The sequence below is a fragment of the Mytilus galloprovincialis genome, chromosome 12 (assembly GCF_965363235.1).
Source record: "Mytilus galloprovincialis chromosome 12, xbMytGall1.hap1.1, whole genome shotgun sequence".
In the NCBI taxonomy this organism is placed as follows: Eukaryota; Metazoa; Mollusca; class Bivalvia; order Mytilida; family Mytilidae; genus Mytilus; species Mytilus galloprovincialis.
The window spans coordinates 76072959-76097598 of NC_134849.1; the positions used below are offsets into that span (position 1 = coordinate 76072959).

Sequence of the window (24640 nt, forward strand, 5' to 3'; positions counted from 1 at the left end):
ACTTTACAAGTATACAAAGAGTATCAAAGTGTCGTCCCCTTACTGGTACCTCATCGTGCTAATTTATAAGTTCACAAGGGAGAAGCAGAAAGGAAGACATTTCATATTATTCTGACCCCGAACCACCAGAGTTTTGACCTAGCTCTTTAATGCCGGATACAAAGAGGACAATTAGGAAAAATGAAGAAAAAATTTGTAAGTCCTAGATTTGATCCGGGAACGGATGAATCCACAACCTCCTGATTCGAGACTAGCTATCGACCAAAAGACAACTGAGCTCTGTTTCACTAGAAAAGTGTAAACGAGTACTTTTCATCAAATTGTAGGTTGTATAATAACACCTTAAATTTATCTTTGAACTGATGAAATTTAGATTAAACAATAACAATCAAAACCAAGGAGTAAACAAAGACTAAAACAACCAAAGGATATTTACATCAACAGTTATATTGATAAGGCCTTAGAATTGATCACAAAATCAGTTGAAAAGTAATCCGAATATATATAGATATACTATAAAATTTAGAATGAAAATGGGGAAAATGTAAATGAGATAACAACCCGATAAATAAACTCATCATAGATACCAGGACTAAAATTTGTATATACGCCAGACGCGCGTTTCGTCTACAAAAAACTCATCAGTGACGCTCGAATCCAAAAATGTTAAAAAGGCCAAATAAAGTACGAAGTTGGCAAACAACGTCAACAAATGGTTCTTCAACACCACGAGAAAAAATATCGGACCCGGGGGTGGGGTTCAGCTGCCCCCTTAACAAGATATGAACTATTTGAGTGAAAATGGACGTCACACTTGAAACTGATTTGGACAGTCACACACATGCGTCGCAGTTAGAAGTGTTTTCTGAGATTTCAACCCTTCCCCTATACCTCGAGCATATGTATAATAAACAAACACACAAAAACGGAATGTAAAAAGAAGTCCGAGTCTGGTGTTAGAATATGTATTAAAAGAAACTAGGCAAATGATATTGATACATAAATTAACAAAGAACTACTAGCAGTTACTGAAATGCTAGCTCCTGTCCTCAATTTAACTGAATAAAGATTATAGTATATATGAGGAAAGATTATGAGTGAGAAAAAGAAAACCTCAATTCAAATGTAACCATGAGCGGACAATGTGTACAACCACTTCATTTGAAAGGAGTAAGCCCGGTAAGACCCCTTTTCGGACCCAAAATATAGGTTTTTTTACAAAGTCATTAAATAATTAACTTTTACTTATTTATTGAAAAGTAATATTATTTGGTTTCATAAATATTTGATGTTTTTTATAATACTTTGGACATGCATCAGTTACTAGCTTAAAGGTCTGTTTCTGCCGTTAAAGATCTTCTCGACGATTCTTAGGGTGGCCTGTTGATGACTTGGTGCAATACATGTTACAATACCTACCAATTTAGTATCTGCGTTACAAAGTGAAAATGATCTTTTATAGATTTTATATGTCTGAAGCGTTTTATAAATTTATATTTAACAGGATTTCTTGAACTGAAATCTTTGAAAGCAACTCATGTACAAGTGTCTTCACTCGTAAAAGCTACATGTATATAAGGGAACGCCCATCTAACTTCAATGGGAGTAATGGTTTTTCCAAAAAATATTTTGAGCCCTATGTAATGAAGAAAAAATAGTATGGTCCAGCAGATGACAAAAAAATGTTCTGAATCCAGATACCCATACTTTAAAATTTTAAACTTTGAAGAAAAAATAAAATTTGATTGATAGAGTTGACAAACTAACAAACTTTGCGCGAAAAAGATATTCTGACTCAGACAAAAAACTTAACCCCCTCCCCCTCTTTGAAGTTAAATAGTGATCCCTAATAAAACAGATAAATAATAACCAAACACATCCTAGGGAGTTCAATCTTTACCTTTTCAATCATTTGTTTAATCTATCAACGGAGAATATGAAAAGAAAAGTATGCTATTCGTTCGTAAGTTAAGCTGTTTATGTGTACGGTCCAAGATGGATTTTAATTATTCGTTGTAATTCTGTGGTTAACATGTCGAAATGTACTATATATTATTTATCTATGTGTTTCTCTGTCATGGGTGTTCCTGCATTTAATTATACTGCATTCCTGTCATGTTATGTTGTCAGTTTAGAGGAATATTTACCATTGCCATAAAGCACGAGGTTTTGCTAGCCACAAAACCAGGTTCAAATCATTATTTGTTTTAAATGTCCTGTACCAAGTCAGAAATATTGCAGTTGTTATCTAATAGTTCGTTTTATAGCTGATGTATTTCCCTCGGTTAAGTTTGTAACCCTGATTTGTTGTCTCTCGATCATTTAATGTCTTTTGAACAGCGGTATAATACTGTTACCTTTATTTGCTAAAATAATTATCAGAATGGAAAACAAAATCATTTTTATCTGTAACTTGGTATCAAATCCATATCTTCAAGCATAATAAAAAATATATTTCCTGTCACGTGAGGGATTCAAATTCACAGCGACTGTGTTAAAAGGCTAGTGATACAGCAGTTAGCTATAACTGACAAATTATTACACCGGGGTTTTCGATATCTCGAAGTTTTATAAGTGGACCCACTGATTGCTAAGCTAGAGGCGGCCACTCCAGTCATGCTTCAGTGATTCCCTATATAATCAACCAAATGTTTTCCATAAGCAGGGGACTAGGACCCCTGCCCCCACCCTAAATCCGCCTCTAACAAAAATCATTATCACAAGGTATTTCGTTTTAAGTATAAATTATGTACAGGACGTACGATTTATAGATTAGGTTTCAAATATAATAATATAATTATATGTCTCAATATGTGGTTTAATTCAATTATGAAAATTGATATCACTGCAGCTTTTCAACAGTCAAGAAAACAATGTGAAATAATTTTTTTTTTTTGAAAAAAACATTGAACGGCTAAATTATTTTATATTTCTTCATATGTAACGTTTACATTGAATGAGGTCAAACACGCAAAGCAATGCATGTGGTTTTTAAATTTGATAGATGCTTTTTGTGTTTTTTGTAAAATATTTGTTTGTTTTGAGATTGTGACACAGTGATTACTGCTGTACCTATATTTTACCTATTATGTCTGATTTGTTTGTTTTGCTGTGCCCATATTTTACCTATTATGTCTGTTGTGTTGGCGCAACGTTGTACATATAATGGAATTTGATGCGACTAGCTGTCATACATTTGAGAGGTTCAACGCTATTAAAAGTTATCAAAGGTGCCAGGATTATAATGCAATACGCCAGACGCGCGTTTCGTCTACATAAGACTCATCAGTGACGCCAGGTTCAATCCACCATTTTCTACATTAGAAAATGCCTGTACCAAATCAAAAATATGAGTCGGACAGTTATTGTCCATTCGTTTGCTGTGTTTTATCATTTGATTTTGCCATTTGATGAGGGACTTTCCATTTTAAATTTTCTCCGTAATTGTACTTTTATTAATCAATATTATAAATCGGACCGCATACCCGGAATACAATATAATTAAGTAATTTGAATACACACTTTTGTCACAGGTTTATACACAATGTGTCATCTTTTCCATTATATCAACAGTACACACATGTGACACCTCTAACGTAATTAAATTGTATAATGACAATAATGTCCAACACTCCCCCTCAACAAAATGACGTATGATATCTATCTTACTGAGATCTATATACCATCCATATAAATAATAGAAAACAACATACAATAAACAAGCCTTAAAAGCATGTACATATCAAAAAGTGAAGTTGAATAGCAACACATTATATTGTATGTATGTTTACATGTTGATTTAGACAAGTAATATAATGATGAAATAGGTTTTTTACACTTGTAAAGGATTAATATTCAGGTAACATCTGCGAGGCATTGATTTTTAGTCATCTCTTTTCCTGGCTTAATAATTTTCTTCGTTTTCTTGTAAATAAAGGATAATTTAACATTTCATTTAATTTAGGTAAGTGTTTATATTAATTGAGGTTTTCTAATTGTATAGTAGGTTTTTTTAAACATAATTGATAAATTAGAAATTCTGAATTTTCACCGAGTTTATATATATACTACCAAGGGCTTTATTCGCGTGATGTAATTAATATCATTTAGGGCGTGGTGTAAAATAAAATACAGAATTTGATACATAACCTACGGTATCCTTTTTCTTTATTTTTTTGGAAGAAAAAAATAAATTCATGCATTTTAATAATAAGTTATTAATTAATACTTTTTTTATAGAATGATTCTATAAGAGACAGATAGGTATATTAAACTATTCTAAAAGGCCTATTATTTTCATAAGAAAAAACGATTCATAGAACAAACAGACAAACAATAGTACACAAAACACAACATCGAAAACTAAAGACTAAGCAACACAAACCCCACCAAAATCTGAGGGTGATTGTTCCAAAAGGGTAAGCAGATCCTGTTCATGTAAGCACAAACCGGGAGTTGTATTGCATATGCTTCCAAGGGAGGGGTTGGGGTAGTATAGTCAAATTAAACAAAGCTAAATTAAAGACATCTTTTTAACATTTAAGGGCAATAACTCTTATGAAAACGTATGACAGTACTGACGTAAATGGACAGTAGGAAGACTTTGAACATTCTGAACATTTTCCGCATCAGATTTTCTCGATTGATAGCGGGTTTTAAGATAATAGACAAAACTTGCGTTTTACCCATATGTTAAAATTTTAGCCATGTCGGCCATGTTGGTTTTCACGGCGGGTCATCGGACGACACATTTGTTAAACTTAATATTCCGAATTTGTTAAACTTCATATTCCGATAATGATTGTGTCCTAGTTAAATTAAATTTCGCCCAGTAGCTTTAGAGGAGAAGACTTTTGAAATATGCAAAAACAAAAACAATAAAGTTAAAATTAACCTTTTAATTGCAATACTCTTAATAAGGTGTCATCCGACAATTTCGACAACGGTGACATATTTGTATATATATTGTCTTGCTGATCATTCTTGTTATTGAGGTTTCTTTCCGGTTTTTTTTTTATAGATATCACGGTAAAAGGCAAACATTGTAAAAACAATTGTGAAATTGTCACACAAAGGGCAATAACTCCTATAACAAGTCTTCTGAGTTTTAAAACAAAGATGAGCAAAATGTGGACCATTGAATATTCTGAACATTTCTGCCCAGTGTGATATTTTGATTTGAAAGAAAAAGACAAAACCTACAATTTACCCCCTTGTTTGTAAAACTTTAGCCATGTCAGCAATCTTGGTTGAGAGGCGTAATCACCAGACAAATTTTGTTAAGTAGATACCCAAATGTTGAAGTTTGGTTTATTTTGAATTAGTAGTTTCAACGGAGTAAATTGTTGTAAACGTTAACGGACGACGACAACGAAGAACACCGAACGTCAAGAGATGAGAAAAGCTCACTCAGCCTATTAGGCCAGGTGAGCTAAAATCTAAATCGTAATAAGTAAAAGAAGATATTTGACAAAGTCTAAAATATAAAAAAGAAGATGTGGTATGATTGCCAATGAGACAACTATCAACGAAAGACCAAAATGACACAGACATTAACAACTTTAGGTCATCGTACGGCCTTCGACAATGAGAAAAGCCCATACCGCATAGTCAGCTATAATAGGCCCCGATAAGACAATGTAAAACAATTCAAACGAGAAAACTAACGGCCTTATTTATATAAAATAATGAAAGAAAAACAAATATGTAACATATAAACAAACGACAACCACTGAATTACAGGCTCCTGACTTGGGACAGGCACATACATAAATAATGTGACGGGTATAGTGTGTAAAAGCATGCTAACACATCATGAAAGTTTAAGGTTAAGATCATGTAACAACTGCAATTACAAAGGACCCCTGGGATGAGAAAAGAGAAATATGAAATTAACTACTCGGATAAAAGATAAATGTATGTACAGCAAATGTATAATTCCTAGTATATGCAACACATTTTTAAATTCACGCTGTTACAAACGAGGACTATTGGGAGCACAACCAGGCGCGGATCCAGCCATTTTGAATATCATGGTCGGGTTTCCATCCCCTGAAACACCATAAAACTTTCGTGTAATTAAAAAGAAATCAACATAAAAAAAAGTCAAAAATTAATCAAAACAGGGTATGGTGTTCAAACCCTTAGTACGCCATGAAACGTTCGTGTAATTTAAAAGAAATAAACATAAAAAGGTTAAGAATAAATCGAAGAAAAGGGTTTTTTAACTCAAGGAACACTACACCCCATCCCGGGATCCAACAAGGCCACAAAAACAAGTGAATATTAAACCTAGATGTGGTCACAAATGCATTTATATATGGTGAGTATGGTTGAAGAGTATGCACCAAAGGATTTTAGAGGTTGCATACATATAACCATGCCAAATGTCAGATAGTCTTTAGATAAAACAGACAGGGTACAAGGGGTGTTCAAATGACTGAGGTCAAAATTACGAGAGAATAAATGTGAAAACAAAAGTCTATTATTATTGATTAGAAATAAATTGTTCATTGCTATTTCACGATCACACCTTAATAGTGAAATAAAAGAAGATTTTATCAATAAATCGTGACTTCATGGAGGTTAATAGTAATTACTAAGCATCATAGGGAGTTCATTGACATTAAGTTGGATTAAAAGTGATCAGGAATTCGACCATTAATGATCACTAATGTGGTAGTATTTAAATATTAAAATAATATGATGTGGTATGGTTGCCAATTAGAAAAGTAACACCAGGAGACAAAAGGACGTACTAGATGTTATCTGTCTCAGGTCAGAGAGATTTTTTTTTATATGTAATCTTAATGTACAAAGTATGCCATTTCTCCACTTGGAGCTGCAAAAATGAAAGGGAAAGTGACATATGGTTGCTTTGTCCTTCTTAAGACCGGCATTAAAACCATTGCCAAAGTAGGGAAACTGTTTTTCTGTTCGGGATGTTACAATACGTAACCACGCCCTGAAGAATATTAAATTCACCATTGGAAAAAATGGGGGAAATATTTTTAATTCTATTTTGATAATCATATTCATTACGAATACTCAAATATAAATAAAGGTTTTCGTCCTGAACATGCATGAACTTTTTGCAACTGAACGTTATAAAACAGCAATAAACCAATCAATCTTTCCACATGGAATCATCAAAAGTGGTGCCACATTCATTTGAGACCAATAGTTTTGAATGCTTAAAACTAGATGATAAGAGCTTAAAAACAAAAAAGGATAAAGCACATCAGCTTGTTGACCGCATGTTTACTTAATGAAAATGCCTCGAATAGTTTCATTTAAATCCTTCCGGTACAAACCCTGGTTACAGGTCGGATTGTTTGTGCATGTGTGTTAACTTGTAGTAAACAGACTCATACGAATGTTATAATCACACAAGTTAACGCACTCTTTCATTTTAAATTAATGCTGACAGAAGATGTTCCGCATATATATAGTAAATTCATTACGAAATAAAATTAATTTAACAAAGACAGTAAATTATTTTTTAGAAGATGCATTCATTCGTCTCTTTTGATTGATATATGATTCTCTTTTCTTTATTTTTTAGCACCTCATTTTTCTCTTTTCTTTCATCATGTTCATGTTTGCCTCTTTGTAGTATTTATTCTATAAACCCCATACAGGCTAACATTAATCTTTTCACCAAAAAGATAGTATGAAAGGTTCATTCTGGCTATTCCTACATTTTGAATTTTATAGGTAAAATTGTAAAATTTTATGTAGGAGTTCCCAGAATTTTTGTGTAAACAATGGGATTATGTAGGACTATGTTGTAACAACACTAAACTAATGAGATCTAATGAATCAAGGTAAATCCAGGTAATTCTTGTAGAAATTAAAAAAAAAGAATTATTTATATTCAATTCAATTCAATATTTTATTTACGTCTCACCTTATGTATAAAATTACACAATACATTTATAAAAGATACATTTTGTATACATAAGCCAATCTGTACAGATTTATGAGAGACGATTATCACTTAAAAGAATATGTATATGTACATAATAAATATTAAACCTGAATGGTAAAAATATACAACAAAGGTATTTAATTATTATTTACAATATAAAACTTTTCGGCGTTGTTTAAGAATAAAATTACAGGTTTTGGCACATAATCTTACAATATCTTGATTCGAAAATAAAAATACCATTTTCTGACAATCTGTAAAACTATTAAAATGTTCATCAATTTTAAGAGACTCAGTAAAAAGAACTTGTCTAAGATCATTATAAACAGGACAATGTAAAATAACATGATATTCATCTTCGACAGTGTTAAAACAATTAAAACAACATCTCTCTTCCAGCGGCAAATTTTCATACCTCCCCGTTTCCAGTCTAATAGGAGCCACCCCACATCTAAATTTTGCAAAGGCTCTTCTTTCACAAAAAGGCATTAACAGTTTGCAGTAGTTTTCTACAACATACCCATGCTTAAAAATATTATAGGTTCTCAATTTATTATGCCCATTTCCCCGTCTGGAAGAGGATAAACTAACAATACTTTTCCATTCTGCAATATAAATATCAAACATTCTTGACATGACTGTATCAATAAACATATTTTTATTAATATTAGTGTTTGTATTACAAAAGTCAACCAATTCAAGTTCCGTGAAATGTTTTTTAACAATGAAATTCCAATTTTTCACAATTCTATGTTTCAGACTGACCTCATCTGCCCATATGAATATTTTCTTATTAATACGATCTGGCTCCATATTTACTAATCTGTGCAAGTGTCTTGCAATTACTTTCCATTGAGTATGGTAAATTGGAATCCACACCATGTCTCCCAAAATAGCTGGATTAGGTGTATATTTATATTTATATCATAATCTTTTATTTCATTTAATAATTTCATAGCACTGTTTATGTAAATAATATTCAAATGCACAATATGAATTTATAGCTATAATGGCATGCACAAGTAATTCCAATTATTTACAATAATATATACTCACATAATAATACATTGAACACGATTGAACATATAAGAGAATTCAAAGTTGTAGTTTAAACATATTTATCTATAGTGGATTGGGAAACAAGTTTTGCAACTTATATTAATCCCTTTCCACTTTGCGGGTGCGAGTGCTTCCTTGTAGCGGCATTAGTTTGCTCTTTTTTGAAATCTACAAGGGTGTCTTTAATGTGCAAGAGATATGGCTCTCTCTTAACACGGGTCAGCCATTTATCGTCCCCTTCCGACGGACTATCATCATATATATATGTTGTGTACAAGTTGTAATGTTGTACAAATTATAATTTGTACAGAATTTTTGTACAAGTTATCAGTGTATTGTGACCTGCTGAACAAAAATGGATGATGCAAGCACACAGTCTTATGCTCCGCATACTTCTGTCAATTTTTCACAACTTCATGATACAGTCTAATACTGAGCATTGATACAAAAACATTATAAGACCTCACAAAGATTTTGTATGGATATGAATATGGTATACGGAAAAAAATAAAATTAGAATTTAAACCATTCAGGTATCCTCATTTCCAGTTTGAAGGCAATGATAATAGCACTAAATGTTAGGCTGACGTATATTTTTTTGAATTGAAAACATTACACTGGTACATTTTATAAGTTAAACCTGTATCACCTGTTGCAAGAAGGTAGGTGTCAAAAAACTTATAACTTGTACAAAAACCCTGTTCAAATTATAATTTGTACAAACTTACATCTTGTACACAACATATATATATATAGCCGCATAGTAAATCACTACTGGTCTCTTGTGGACAGTTGTCTCATTGGCAATCATACCACATCTCCTTTGTATATTTGAGGCTGAAGTTATAAAGTGTAGGTAACTATTAATTTTCTTTTAAAATACTTTTTTTTAAACTTTCTAGACATTTAAATGCTTTTACTCCTTTATCTTTCAGTTTATTTTTATTTTTCCAATGCTTTTACTTCCTTTTCTTTCAATTAGTTTTATTTTTTTAGAAATTCCATGGTACTAAAATACTTTAAAATTATTACTTTATGCATGCTTTCAAACAAAAAAGTCTCATTTTTACATATGAATAATGATTTTTATTTAATTTCCACAGGTAAATTTACCTTTGACCTAATTAGACACTAATGACTAAAACAACATATTTTGCAATAAAAACATGTATTGTTCTTCCACTAATCCCCCATGTAGGAATAGCCAGAATAGTAAAATACAAAATGTAGGAATAGCCAGAAGACACCTATGAAAGTTATCTATAATAACTTGAATTTAAATTGAATTGATAAGAAGATAACAATAGATTCCTTTAGCAACAGAGTATTCGTTTACTTGTTTACGTGCATTTGTCTATAAATGTCATAACAACCAAACTTTAATAACAAAATAAAGATTTTCAAAACATGTCATTCATTCAAAATATTTTTATAATAAATTTGAGACAGATGGCTGTAATTCGCTTGTTAGGAATCAATATAAACATTATAATGAGGGTGGTAAAGGGTTATTTTCGTGCAAAGTGTTTTGCCATTTTTATTTAACATGCAACCGTGAAATAGGTTCGTTATTCACAGTGTTTCGTGAAATCGGTAAAATTTAAAGATTATTACGCACGAAATTTTTAATTGTTCGTTCGTAGTGAAATTGCAATTTTATTTCGCATTCTTCCGTGCAGATACCCCTTTATGCCCCTCATTATTGTTCAAAGTAACCACGCAATTATTCATACGCCCCTTTGAAATCAATGAGAAATTAAAGATCTATTATAAACGTTGTTGGATTACAATGTAAGAATTTCAATGTTGTAACACCTCATCCGACTGTGACTTGTAATGAGTTTGTGTGTTACATGTATGTATCAGCTTGTGGCTAAATGTTAATTACATGCATCGGATGGCATATTGATATGTGTAAAATGTATATATGTTTTAGTCTAGAATCGATTCGACGATGACAAGAATTACAAAAACTTAATGATGAATATCATCCTAGTCCCCCCCCCCCCCCCTGAGAAAAAATGCAAATAAATAAAATTATTATTCCTTTGGATAATACAATATTACCTTCAAGTTGTTAATTGGCAGTTGCTATTTGTCCGGCCAATACAATGCGCATGTCACTATTTATGTGTGCGTGTAATATTATCTTCAGCAGCACCAGGGGGTAGCACATGTTTGTATAATCTTTATTGTTAGGGCCTAATCTTGTTACTAGTAATTGAAATTGTTGTTTTCTTCATACCAGAATATAGACCAATGTGGATGACGAATAATTATAGAAAAGTCATGTATATTCCATATTTTTTAAATAAGTAGAGAGAATAAATTGCTAGTAAAATAAACTTTTAAGTATTGTTTGACTCAGTATAGTGCATTTTAAGTTAACGTAAAGGATTTTGTGTAGCTGAAAAAGGTACAAAATTATTATGTCTGTAGCTGTCAAAGAGAATTATAGAGACCCCTTGACGTAAAGTTATCCATATTTTGAGTGAGAGATTGGAGATTTTTCTATAATATTGTCCCCCCCCCCCCCAAAAAAAAAAAAGAAAAAAAAAGTAAACTACACTGTTAAAATCTTGTTCAGAAATTCTGGATTGGATTTTATTTTATTTACGTGAGGGGTCGGGGTGACACGGTGTTCTCCTTTTCTCAAATTGCACATTTTCTTTTTGTCTCCTAATCCCATCTTTGTTGTCCCCTGTATTTCATTATCCCACTTTTTATAATCCTATATCCAACATCCCCTCTTCAAGGTTGTAACCTCCTCCCCCCTTTCTTTAGTCCCTTTCATAAGATTATATCATTTTTTGAAGTTCATACTATCGTTTTTCATTGTCAAATTCCGAAAACTGCAAAATTGATCACAAATATTGATATCGCCGTTTTCAGCCATGATCTTAAAGTTAAACATCAGTGATCGGATTACACGCGCCCCCTCGGTGCTACTGAAGATAATATTACACACACTTCCGAAGGCACATTATATGACATGCGCATTGCAATGGCCGGACAAATAGCCCTGGCACTATTCGTCCGGCTAGCCGGACAAATAGCCACTCCGTTGTTAATTGTTCAAGTTTGACATATTGAACCATAATTCTAATAATACAGTTGTTTTAGAAGTATTTAAAAATTATTTGTTTATTTGTTGTCTATAAATGTCAAACTTTATTAACAAAATAAAGCTCATTCTGAATATGAATGAACTATTTGCCACTGGACTTAAAGCAAACTAGATAAATCAAGCACCGAATGCTAAAATCTATATATCTGATATTTGTCTTCGCTTCGATCAACCCTGGACTCGGACGACTGCTTTTAAACTGAGTTTCACTATGCGTATTTCTGTGTGTTTCTTTTTTCAACATTGGCTAGAGATATAGGAGTCGGGTTGAGATCTTACAAAAGATGTTTACTCCAGTTCATTTTTGCGCCTGTCCAAAGTCAGGAGTCTCTAACCTTTGATGACTTTGATAGTCCTGTATGCTTTATATTTTAGTTCATTTATTCATTTTGGAGTTTAGTATGAAGTTCGTTTTCATTGAACTAGTACACATGTTTATGAAAGGGCCAGGTGAGGCCCACCTCCGGGTGCGGGATTTTCTCTCTGTGTTGAAGACCCATTGGTGGCATTCGGCTGTTGTCGGGTCTTTGGTCGGGTTATTGTCTATTTGACATATTCCCCATTTTCATTTTTAATTTTTACAATTAAAGCTCGTCCTGAATATGAATGAACTATTTGCCACTAGATATAAAACAAAGTAGATAAATAAATAATTTAATATGTTAGTTAAAGGAGTGATTACCACATAAATGAAAACATATTTGAAACTTGTCTTCGATCAACCAATCGAAACAAAGTTAGTCTTTAAATCCCAAAATGTCATTACTTGAGACAGTCACCAAAAGAAAAAATAAATTGCATGAAACTTGACGTTCGTGCCTTAAAACCATACAAATAGATCCTTTTATAAACTTAATTAATTCAATTCAAATATGGAAAGCATCGCCAAAATCATATGATTTCTAAAAACGACATTTCGACACAAGTCCTTTCTTAAACAGTGCTTATTATCGATGCTCAGAATGTATCGTAAAATTTCGTATATAATTATATGACATTGTGTGTTGCTTTAATATCAAACTATTGTTGTAAGGTATTGTTTTATTACATAACTTGAATTTAATAAAACTCTTTAACACACATTTATTATGAAGGTAGCTGGAAAGTTAGTCGGACTCATAAAGGGTAAGATAGAAAAGAAGAGAAAGAAATGAGAAAGGTATACTTCTTGTCTTGTCCCTCTTTATAATCTAGTTTAAACTCTGAATTCGCCGTTTCAGAATCTATTGCATCCTAAGTAATATTTTCAAAAGTGTACACCACAACGTCCTGATTGGTTAAAAATGTCATAAACAATGGAAATTCAACCAATGACGTGGCGTTATTTCCCTTTTGGGGTACGAACAATGAAATTACCCATGATTCTTTAGATTCTGAAACGGCTAATTGCAAGAAGCTTATTTTAACTCGTCTTTTTATGGCAATTCCGATTTATTTTGTAGATTTAAATTCTGTGTGCTAGTCTAGTTATTCCATAATGACGTTAGAAGAAGGAGGTCGGAGAACATGCATCAAAGTTACAATTATATTGGTCAACATACCAGTAGCGGTGAGTGAATAATTATCATATCGTCCTGGTCAACATACCAGTATGTTAAGTAAACATTTATCATAGCATCCAGGTCAATATATCAGTAGTAATAAGTGAATAGTTTTCATATCATCCCGGTCAACGTACCAGTAACGGTAATTGTTATTATCATATCATCCCGGTCAACGTACCATTATGTTAAGTGAACAATTATAATATCATCCCGGTCAACATACCGGTAGTGGTGTGTGAACAATTGTTATATCATCCCGTTCTACATACCAGTAGCGGTAAGTGAATGATTATCATATCACCCTGGTCAACATTACCAGTTGTGTTGAGTGAACTATAGCTATTATAATACAATCCCGGTTAACATACCAGTAGCAATAATCAACTATCAAATCATAAGGGTCAACATATAAGTAGCGGTAAGTGAATAATTATCATATCACACTGGTCAATATTTGTGTATTTTGTTGAATCATTGACGTGTTCCAATCATATGACAATCTCTGACTGTCGATGATCCTGGCTTTGAAGAGGCATATTACTATACGGCATATCTATTTACACTATAGTGTTTGAAATGCTATTTGCGACCCCCACCCTTATGGATTTTACCAACCCTCTATGGTTCCGTAAGGGGTCAGTAGCAAACCATATAACTTATATTATCCAATTTTTGCTGATCATATGAAAGAATTTAGTTAGGCGAGAGTGGAGCCCTCCCATTTTTCCTAATCTGATTTCTTTTCATATATTATTTGTCTATCACCAAAACATTCTTTTTCAATATATTTTTTATTACAAGAGAATATTTCCTTCACCATGTTCAACATATTGTATTTTGTATGTACAATGAAAGAAAACATAACCTTGGATTAAATATGTCTATTAATTTGTCCTTCTGTCATCTTTGTTATGGATGTCAGCCAAACCGATGCAGTTGTCAGAGTAATTTGTAACTGCAGATTACATGTTATAAATCAAAATCTTAAATGCCCGACATCCATATTGGATAAAAAGTAAAATTACAAAAATACTAAATTCCGAGGAAAATTCAAAACGGAAAGTCCCTAATCAAATGACAAAAGCAATGCTTTGATATAGATATTATATTCTGGTTAATCTTTTTTTAAGGCGACCTTCTTTTTGTGTCCAGAGACCAGAAATGTTTTACTAGGGAAAAGAAAGATGGATAAGATGTGTGTGTTACTACTTTTAAAACTCATCAAAGCCAAGATCGTTATTTATTTAATTTTGTAATTAATTATAACCTTGCACGAATATTCCCTTTACCTGGTTAAAGGAATGGAGATTCATTTGTAATCTAGACTGTCTTAATGTGTTAGTTATAAGACCCTATAGTTTCTTATCTTTGAAAAATGAATGACTTTCTAAAGTACATGTAGCTCAAAGCCTTTGGTTATTTTTCACATACATGTATCTTATATATTTTATTTGGATCTTTTTTTATCTTTCGAAGACTATCAACAAAACCCTAGATAAACTGTGTTCCAGCCCTTTGTTGTAAATAGCTACCATATATTATATTGAATGACCACTAAGCTACCTAAAAGTTGAGAAAATTGCAGCCATATTTTTATTGCAAAATGATATTATGAATTGAGATGTTGGTGTTAGTGAAAACATGAAATAATATAAAAATAAGCAGATGTGTTATAATTGACAATGAGACAACTATCCATCAGAGATCAAAATTTTAATGTCAAATTTATAATGCAGTTTTTTTCCGTTTTCAGCTGTTTGGTCTTGTAGCAGCAGGGCTTGGGATATGGATAGCTATGGATGACCCTAGTTTTATGCATTTTACACATCTGGATGAAATAGAACTGTTCGATACTTCCTATGTAAAGACTGGCTCTTATATCATTGTAGCCGGTGGTTTTGGTGTAGCACTGTTCGGTATACTGGGTATCGTAGCTGCAGCAACAGAAAGTATGATACTATTAGCTGCAGTACGTATTGCTGAAATAGATTGGGGAAATGTTTACTAGTGTAAGGGACGACATAAAAAAATCAATGAAGGATACAAATTTTTTTTAATTCAAATAGTTTGGGAGTGGAGTGGGGTCAAAATTGCTACAAATTTTGTTTAATTGAAACCGATTTCATATATCCTTATTGGTCAATATTTTTTTCCCAAATTAAGTTGAGAAAAGGGGGGGGGTAGGAGGGTCAGTGAAAAAACTATATGAATTAAGTTTGTTATCCTACATTGAACTTTTGATGTCGTCCCTAATATAATTAATAAGGAAATCTAGAGAAATTTGAATGTCTACTCCACAAATCCAGATTATCTTATTTCTTAACTAAAGTCGCCTGATACTAGAGGAAGCTTTATTCTTCAAGTTTTGTTTTATTTACTTGTCGATTATTTCGAAACCTATTTTCCATAAAACAAGCTTCCTTATTAAACCATTTTTTAAAATAGTCTTAAATTTTGGGGATAGTTTGTAATATCAAAATGGTGTTTCACTTTTTGTTTCAGTATACAATGTTAATTGCGTTAGCGATGGCTGTCGAAGTAGCGGCAACAGTATTGGGAGTGGTTTTCAAACATACGGTAATATTATTATATAAAATTTGTTATGTAGTAATCGCCTTTTTCTATAAATCATTTCGATTTTAAAATTCCATCAAAAACAGATAATTTGAATGCACCATACAATGCGTTTTTTTTAACTTGGTTCTGTTGTGTATCTATCTCACTATAACCTACCTATCAAAAAGTAATTATGTTCAAACGCCTATTTTGTGTTTGAAATATTCTTTTTTCACATTTTCATTTATTAATGCAAATAATTAAATCATCTGATGCCGTAATAATTAAGAAGGGACGAAAGATACCAGATGAATAGTTAAACTCATTGATTGAAAATAAACTGACAACGCCATGGCTAAAAATAAAAAGACAAACAGACAAACAATAGTACAGCAGACACAACATAGAAAACTAAAGACTAAGCAAAACCAACCACACTAAAAACTGGGGTGATTGCAGGTGCTCCGGGAAGGGTAAGCAGATCCTGCTCCACATGAGATAAAGATATCCGGTGTAGACTTTGTTTGTAGTGATTTTTTAATTACCTACATCGTAAAAATGTTTACACGACTTCCATAAAGTTGAGAATGGAAATGGGGAATGTGTCAAAGAGACAACAACACAACCATAGAGTAGACAACAGCCGAAGGCCACCCAATGGGTCTTTAATGCAGCGATAAACTCTGGCACCCGGAAGCGATCTTCAGCTAGCCCCTACACAAATGTTTATTTAGGTTATAAATTTATATTGCCCCTTTAATATCGTCCCTTTTGTGTATGATTATATTGTTGGGTTGTTGTCTTCTATAAAAACAATCCCAATTTCTTTTTGTTCGTGAAAAAATTATCTGAATAACATGGTGTTTTAGGTGGAAAATACTATGGAGAAGGCAATAGGAAGAAGTATAAGAGAAGAATTTGAAGGAGTAGCAGATAGCGATAATGCATTTACCATACATTTTAATGCAGTACAACAAAAAGTTAGTAATATAAGACAATTAATGCAGTACATTACAAAGTTAGTAATATAAGACAATTAATGCAATACATTAAAAAGTTAGTAATATAAGACAATTAATGCAATACATTAAAAAGTTAGTAATATAAGACAATTAATGCAATACATTAAAAAGTTAGTAATATAGGACAATTAATGCAATACATTAAAAAGTCAGTAATATAAGACAATTAATGCAATACATTAAAAAGTTAGTAATATAAGACAATTATTGCAATACATTAAAAAGTTAGTAATATAAGACAATTGTATATTTTTATTAACGTACTATCGCTGGAAAAGAATTATGTGGTTGTGGATCAGGAATTCAAACATGGCAATAATTCTTCAAAGAGTGTAATTGCTCCTGATTTAAAAAAAACCAAAAGCTCCAAACCAGAAAAGAAATATAAAAGAAGATGTGGTATATTTGCCAATGAGACAACTCTCCTCAATTAAGAGACCAAAATGACACAAAAAGCCTGAATTGTGCACTTAATCTAAAAATACAATTAAACAATATGTACAATGTTTGATTACAATTTTGTAATGTTGACCACTACCCAGTGACATCAGGTTCATTTGCCCGTCCCCAAAGAAGCAATTAAATGAATTCAACTTTTTTTTTAATTTTCAAAAAAGCAGACCTAGGTAACAGAAAAACTGAAACTTCCACCGTGTTCATAAAAGCATCGAAAGCTTTGAAGTAATAGAGAATTTAAATTATGTTTCATTGTAAAGAATAAAACCACAGCCCTTAATTTTACAAACATAAATATTATTTGAAGAGTTATCTCCCATAACCCAGAATAAACCCCTTTTATTTAAATATGGCTACTATACATATGTAGTCAAAATTAAAGGCTATAGAACATTTGAAGTGCCTTCAATGTAAGGCGGGGGCGAAACGACTGGTAAAAAGTAACCCATATCAAGATTCAAGTTTTCACCAACAAGGTGTTCAATTGCATAATTTTTGCTAAATAAATATTTCAGTTGAATGTTGTTCAATTATATAATGTCTGCTTAATAAATATTTCAGTTGGAGTGCTGTGGTTTTAATAATTCGGCCGATTTCTCTAAGGCTACTAAATGGAACACAACTGTAGACAACGTCATTCAACAGATCCCTCCGGCATGCTGTAAAAACATGACGTTATCAGATCAATGTGTGGCAAATCCAACACCCGTCAACTCGTATACAATGGTAAATATATATACGTATTTATAAGTATAAATATTTTGAGGTAAATCCTACACCCGTGAACTCTTGTACAATGGTAAATATAATTTCAATAAGAATTTGTATGCCAAATTTATGGGCATTATGTTTTCTGGTCTGCCTTCATTCGTTCGTTCGTTTCGACCGTTCGTCCGTCCGTTCCTCCGTTCGTCCGTCTGTCGCGCTTCAGACTACAGTTTTTGGTCAAGGTAGTTTTTGATGAGTTGAAATCCAATCAACTTGAAACTTAGTACACATATGTTCCCTATGATATGATCTATCTAATTGTAATGCCTAATTAGAGTTTTGAACCAAATTTCACGCTCCACTGAACATATAAAAAGATAGTGCGAGTGGGGCATCCGTGTACTATGGACACAGTCTTGTTTATAAATAATATATTATATATTTTCTCTGCTATCAAAGCAACTAAAAGATGTTATTTTTATTTCAGCTAAAATATGGTAGATTGAATAAATAACTCATCAATTACACTTGAAATGCTATTCTAATTCAAAGCATTATAGCGTTGAAAACTCAACAAAATTACCGCAAGCTTTTTATTTTACATATGTGCTCGAAAGACAGACACATGTATTAGTGACGCTTGAATAGAAAAAAGTTGTTGACTATCTGTCATATTTGTTCTTCATTTATTGTTTAAGACAGTTGAGTTTCTCATACCTTCAATCTAATTAAAAACCGATCTCTCATCGCTCTTGTTTCTGATATGTCGCGCGACATATCAGAAACAGGAGCGATGAGAGATCGGTTTTTAATTAGATTGTCATACCTTTTTTATCCGAATCTACAATATGTGGTTTTTGTCGTACAGTGTTCTATTATAGTTATTTAAATTTCTGATAGTGTTTCATTTGCATTCATTCGACGCCTCATATCTATACATTGTAATTCTATTTTAATGAATATTTACGACATGTTCAAGTTTAAATGATATGTGAAGTATAATCGAGCAATGTAAACTTTAGTCATTTCGGGACTGTTCTAGCTGATTCTACAATATGTTTTTTTTTTTGCAAAACATTCAGTGCTCTATAATTGTTTACATCTTCGATAGACATCTCATGTATAATTCTATTTTAATGAATGTTTTTAGAAATTTAAAGGTTTAAATAATACTTGAAATATTAATGTAAACTTAGTCATTTCGGGACGTTTTTTAAATTTGCTATGCGGTATGATTTTGCTCATTGTTAAGGCTGAATTGTGACCTATAGTCTTCATTCACTTTTGTCTTTGATCTATTTATGTTGTTGTTGTTTGGAAGTTATCTAGTTGACGTATAGTTTAAACCTATTTTTGTATAGTGGATTGGGAAACAAGTTATTGCAACTTATATAAATCCTTTTTCACTTTGTTGATGCGAGCGCTGCCTTGTAGCGGCATTAGCCAGCTCTTTTTCGAAATCTACAACAGTGTCTTTTTCGTGCAGGAGATTTTGCTCTCTCTCTTAACACGGGTCATCCGTTTATCGCCCTTCCATGATCGACTATCGATTAATTGTTGGTTGCTTGACGTCCAGTGGCAACTATTTCATGTATGTTCAGGACGATCCGACGGACTTTAAACGTTTCTCAAGACAGTGCATGCTTTAAAAGTTGACTTATAATCTAACTTTCATTGTTATTGACATAGAACATGCAGAAGGAAAAAGTACATTTATCATTAAAAGAAGTATTGATCAATTTCCCTTTGTTCTATGTATGTATCATACACCTGTGCATAATCACAACATTATTATAAGAGGATCTGGGTGGGGTCTACAGAACAGAGAATAATAGGCACGCAGAATAAAGAGTAAAAAAGTCAGGCACAGATTTTAAAAAGTCAAAAAGATAGAGAATGTAGAATAATGGAGTTATGCACGGCAGATCCAGAACCTTTTGTAAGGAAGGCCCGCTGACTGACTTAAGGAGGACCCGCTACATTGATTCCCTATATAATCAACAACATTTTCCCCACAAAAATGAAGGATCCCTCAATCAGACCCTCTTAAATTATAACACACGGTACAGCTTGCAATTAATATATATAAAGGTGCTTATTTCATCAAATCGATTTTTAATGACTCATAGCACAAGAGATATTTTTGTAAGAGGGTATAAAAGGCTACTGAATGTATTACTAGTTAAATGTTGAAAGGATTATACAAAAAAAAAACCTATTAAGGCTATAAATTTTTTGAGTTTATTAATTTAGATGATTCAGAGATATATAGTTTCTCCTTATTTATTGACAGGGAATAGCATATTTGAACTCTTTTTTCTTCTCGGAGTAATATTTATGATGATTTTCTCCAAGAAAGGGTGTAGCCTACTGATAATAACGGAGACGAGTAAAATATCTTCTTAAAATTGGTGTTTAAACATTATTTTGCAATATATCAAGTGCTCTGAAAAGGGGTCAGTTTATGAATCAATAAAAAAATCTTGGTGGTACTTTGATTTTTCGTTATGCTAGATGTTATCCTATATGAGTTTAGACTCCTTGTGTTCGTCCAGTACAACACATGTCATATTCATTTTGAATTTCCCATAAAAATATTTTTGTCCTGAACAATATAAAAATACGGAGATGTGATATGATTGCCATTGAGACAACAGTCCATTTTAAGTTTAAATGAAATGGATATAAACAATCATAGGCAATCAATTAAAGGTCCCGGTATTGATAAATATGAAACAATTCAATCGAGAATATACTAAATTAAATGTCTCTAGAGAAAGCAAGTAAAACGCAAAGTAAACACTTCCAGAAAATAAATCGTAAAGTAAACTCTGCCAAGAAGTCAATTGCAAAGAAAACACTGCCAACAAGTAATACGCAAAATGGAAACTGAACTTCTGAAGCAGCAGACGTAATGAACCACGATAACTTGCTTTTGTGTTTTGGAGAATTGTAGAACGTCTACATCTAGACAATGGTTAATATACAAACAAGGTGGATTAAGGCATATGATTTTAAAAGTCAATTTCTTGTTTAGAATATATGAGTAAAGTTTACATTGATATTTGTATTTTTTACAGGGATGTAAAGAGGCGTTAGCAGATTTATTTGAAAGATATTTCTCTGTAATCATTGGAGTGGCTGCGACGCTTGTCTTCTGTCAGGTAATGAATTACTAACGAACTACCAATGAACTACTAAGAAACTAATAAGAAACTACTAATGAACTAATAAGAAACTACTAATGAACTACTAAGAAACTAATAAGAAACTACTAATGAACTAATAAGAAACTACTAATGAACTACTAAGAAACTAATAAGAAACTACTAATGAACTAATAAGAAACTACTAATGAACTAATAAGAAACTTATAAGAAACTACTAATGAACTACTTAATAAATATGTACTTAGAAATAAGAAAGATGTGGTATAAGTACCAATGAGACAACTCTCCATTCATGTACAATTTGTAAAAGTAAACCCCTATAGGTCAAAACACGGTCAATCCTCAACATGGAGCCTCGGCACACACCAAACAGCAAGCCACGAAAAGCCCTTAACATTACTAGTGTAAAACCTTTCAAATGGAAAAACCAATGAACTACTCCATTCCATGAAATACACCGTATCAAAGTATGGTCTTCAACACGGAGCCTTGGCTCACACCGAAAAAGCCACACAAGGGCCCCAAAATTACTAGTGTAAAACAATCCAAACGGGAAAACCAACGGACTAATCCATACCATCAAATACACTGTATCAAAGTATGGTATTCAACACAGAGCAATGGCTCCCACCAAAACAGCAAGCTATTAAGGGTCACAAAAAGACTAGACAGTGTAAAAACCTTCAAACTTGAACACCAATGGGCTAATCTATTTAAAAAACGAGAATTGAGAAACACTTATGAACGACAACTATTAAATATATACCAGAGACCTGACTTATGACAGGTGCAAACACATGCAGTAGGTTTGAATGTTTTAATACTGTAAATTCAGAAATTATTGCAACATTTTTATTATTGCGAAAAATGCGACAGAGATGCAAACGCAATAATTCAAACTCGCATTTGAAATTATTTTATATAAATTAAACAGGTTTTTTCTGAAAATCGTAAAAATTAAAATCGCATTTAAGTCTAAAATGACTAAATTGCAATAATAAATGCACGCAATAATTTCTAAATTTACAGTAGGTACCAACCTTCACCCTTATCTGAAACAATAGTATAACATCACAACATACAAAGACAGACGATAAAATATCAATTGAAATGGCTTAACTCAATTGAAAGACATATTAATATTAGTGAACATACACTGAACAAATGAATGATTTATGACACAATATGTAAATAAGCATGTTTTTATCTCTCGGAATGCCATTACAATTTCATCAAAATTATTTTTTTACAGTTAGTTATGATGATCTTATCTTTCCTGATGATGTGTACAAAAGTGGAGAATTCTTACAACTTTAAAGAGTAACACCAACACAGAATTATGCTGAACATTGATATTATAAATAGCAATATACTCATATTCATGTCTGAACATACATTTTTATTTAACTATTTTGATAATTTCTGTTCGTTTAATACTGTTGTCAACATACTGTCTGGAAATTGTTTTTTGTTGAGAACCTAAGATGGAGCATCCGTGATAAGCCTCTTGCCACTGTGACATTGGAATATCTGATTCTGGTAGGGTATTTCTCATCGATCATGCGTGCTAGCCATGCAATATATTGCGAGGGTGGGATTTTTACATTTTTCTAGTTATTGCAAAATTATTGATATAATTGTGTTTAAATGTGAATATATCAATAGAATTTGTTTAGTCTCATCGTTACCCATGTGATTATTCAAATGAGATCTACATACGTTGAACTGTCAATCCTGATCAATACTCAACGCCTCAGCTCAAAGATGGACTTGGAATATGACGATTGGATGTTAAAAACCAACCAATCAGATTCTACATGGGTAATCAACCGTTTGAGAGTCAATACGTTTGCACAGTCATTACATTTTTTTAAGAGCAGAGGATTTACTTGAAATGCACATTTCCAGCAAATAACTACTAATATCTGTATCAAAAATGTGAACGGTTGACCTTGATCATTGCCAAGTATATTGATAGGTCATAGGTCAAAACATTCTGAGAATCTTTGCATCTACATGTACTTTAATATTATAGGAATGTGCTCGAAGAATGAACAAAGACTAAAATACAAGCAATAGCATATATGGCTTATAACAATGGCATCATTTTTTTCAAACGTTTAGTGACCATAACAATGATATCCTAGTAAAACTGGAATTCATGGAGGGTAAAATCACAATATGCATGAATGTTGTGTGGAGGTGCTCTAATTGTTGGTGCTATTAATATTTATTTGAAAGAAGATGAGATCCAGCAACTACGTTATCTATTTGAGGATTTGAAAATTATTTTTATCTAATAAAAAGAAATGTTTTTTGTTTGCGTTGATGCCTCATTCTCTTTATATTTAAGGAATAAAAGTACTGTAGTTGAAGAGTTGCCACTGTGAATTGTAGATTTGACGGTCGCAAATGCAGTTATACTGGCGAGGCATAGCGGAGACAGTAAACAGAGATTTGCGACCGTCAATTCAAAATGGCGGGTCCCTCCTTAGTTAAGCCTGGTCAACTGTGGATTTGAAGGCAACTTTTAGCCAATGAAAACCATTGTTACATCCAAATTGCATTAGAATTTAAGTGTCTCCACTGATCTTTAGTGTTCAGTATGAGTCATTAAGATTTTTGAAGGTAGAGGTTCCAATAAGCCTGAATCTCTTAACCATTTGATATATAAGGGCTTGCAGCTCCTACTCAGGACTTTATAGAACTTCTTTGTACAGGTTAACTGACACTATCCAGTTAACTTGATGTCTTTTTTTGTGTTAACATTAATATTTAATGTGGCAATAGATGTAAAAACTCCATACATGTCAATTAATATGATCAGTTTTTAGATCGAATTTAAAGAGAGAAATACCATGCACATAGTATATGCATTACCATTTGTGCCTGGTTTAACACAATAGGTCCGATACCACAATTGTTGTCCCTTGATTTTCGTTGTCCACAAATATAGTCCCTAGTGTTGACAGTGGGTTACTTGCCATTAATTTTTATACCCCTTCCAAATTTATTTCTCCATGTTTAATGCCTCAAATTGCAAGTAAGAGGGTGGAATTACACTGTAA

The 24640-nt window shown here is 32.4% G+C and overlaps 1 protein-coding gene across 3 annotated transcripts; it reads left to right on the forward strand.

The window, feature by feature from the left end:
• The first annotated feature begins 3679 nt into the window (after positions 1-3679).
• LOC143054868 (tetraspanin-1-like) lies at positions 3680-23901 on the forward strand. 3 transcript variants are annotated; one of them, XM_076227947.1, is made up of 8 exons: positions 3680-3781; positions 13559-13665; positions 15414-15629; positions 16163-16237; positions 17086-17196; positions 18256-18420; positions 21483-21566; positions 22825-23901. In XM_076227947.1, the coding sequence occupies exons 2-8, from the start codon at positions 13594-13596 to the stop codon at positions 22894-22896; spliced, it is 795 nt and encodes a 264-aa protein (XP_076084062.1). In that variant the 5' UTR covers positions 3680-3781; positions 13559-13593; the 3' UTR covers positions 22897-23901. The 3 variants fall into 3 exon arrangements, with proteins under 3 accessions (XP_076084062.1, XP_076084061.1, XP_076084060.1); XM_076227946.1 differs by having other exon boundaries at positions 3682-3777; XM_076227945.1 differs by lacking the exon at positions 3680-3781 and adding an exon at positions 3856-3964.
• Positions 23902-24640: the final 739 nt, after the last annotated feature.

What these genes read in the sequence shown, in the direction of transcription:
- LOC143054868 (XM_076227947.1), top strand. Translation starts at nt 13,594, where the DNA reads ATGACGTTAGAAGAAGGAGGTCGGAGAACATGCATCAAAGTTACAATT. An exon ending in GTATGATACTATTAGCTGCA is followed by an intron (nt 15,630 to 16,162) that starts GTACGTATTGCT and finishes TTTTTGTTTCAG; the next exon opens with TATACAATGTTAATTGCGTT. An exon ending in GAGTGGTTTTCAAACATACG is followed by an intron (nt 16,238 to 17,085) that starts GTAATATTATTA and finishes ATGGTGTTTTAG; the next exon opens with GTGGAAAATACTATGGAGAA.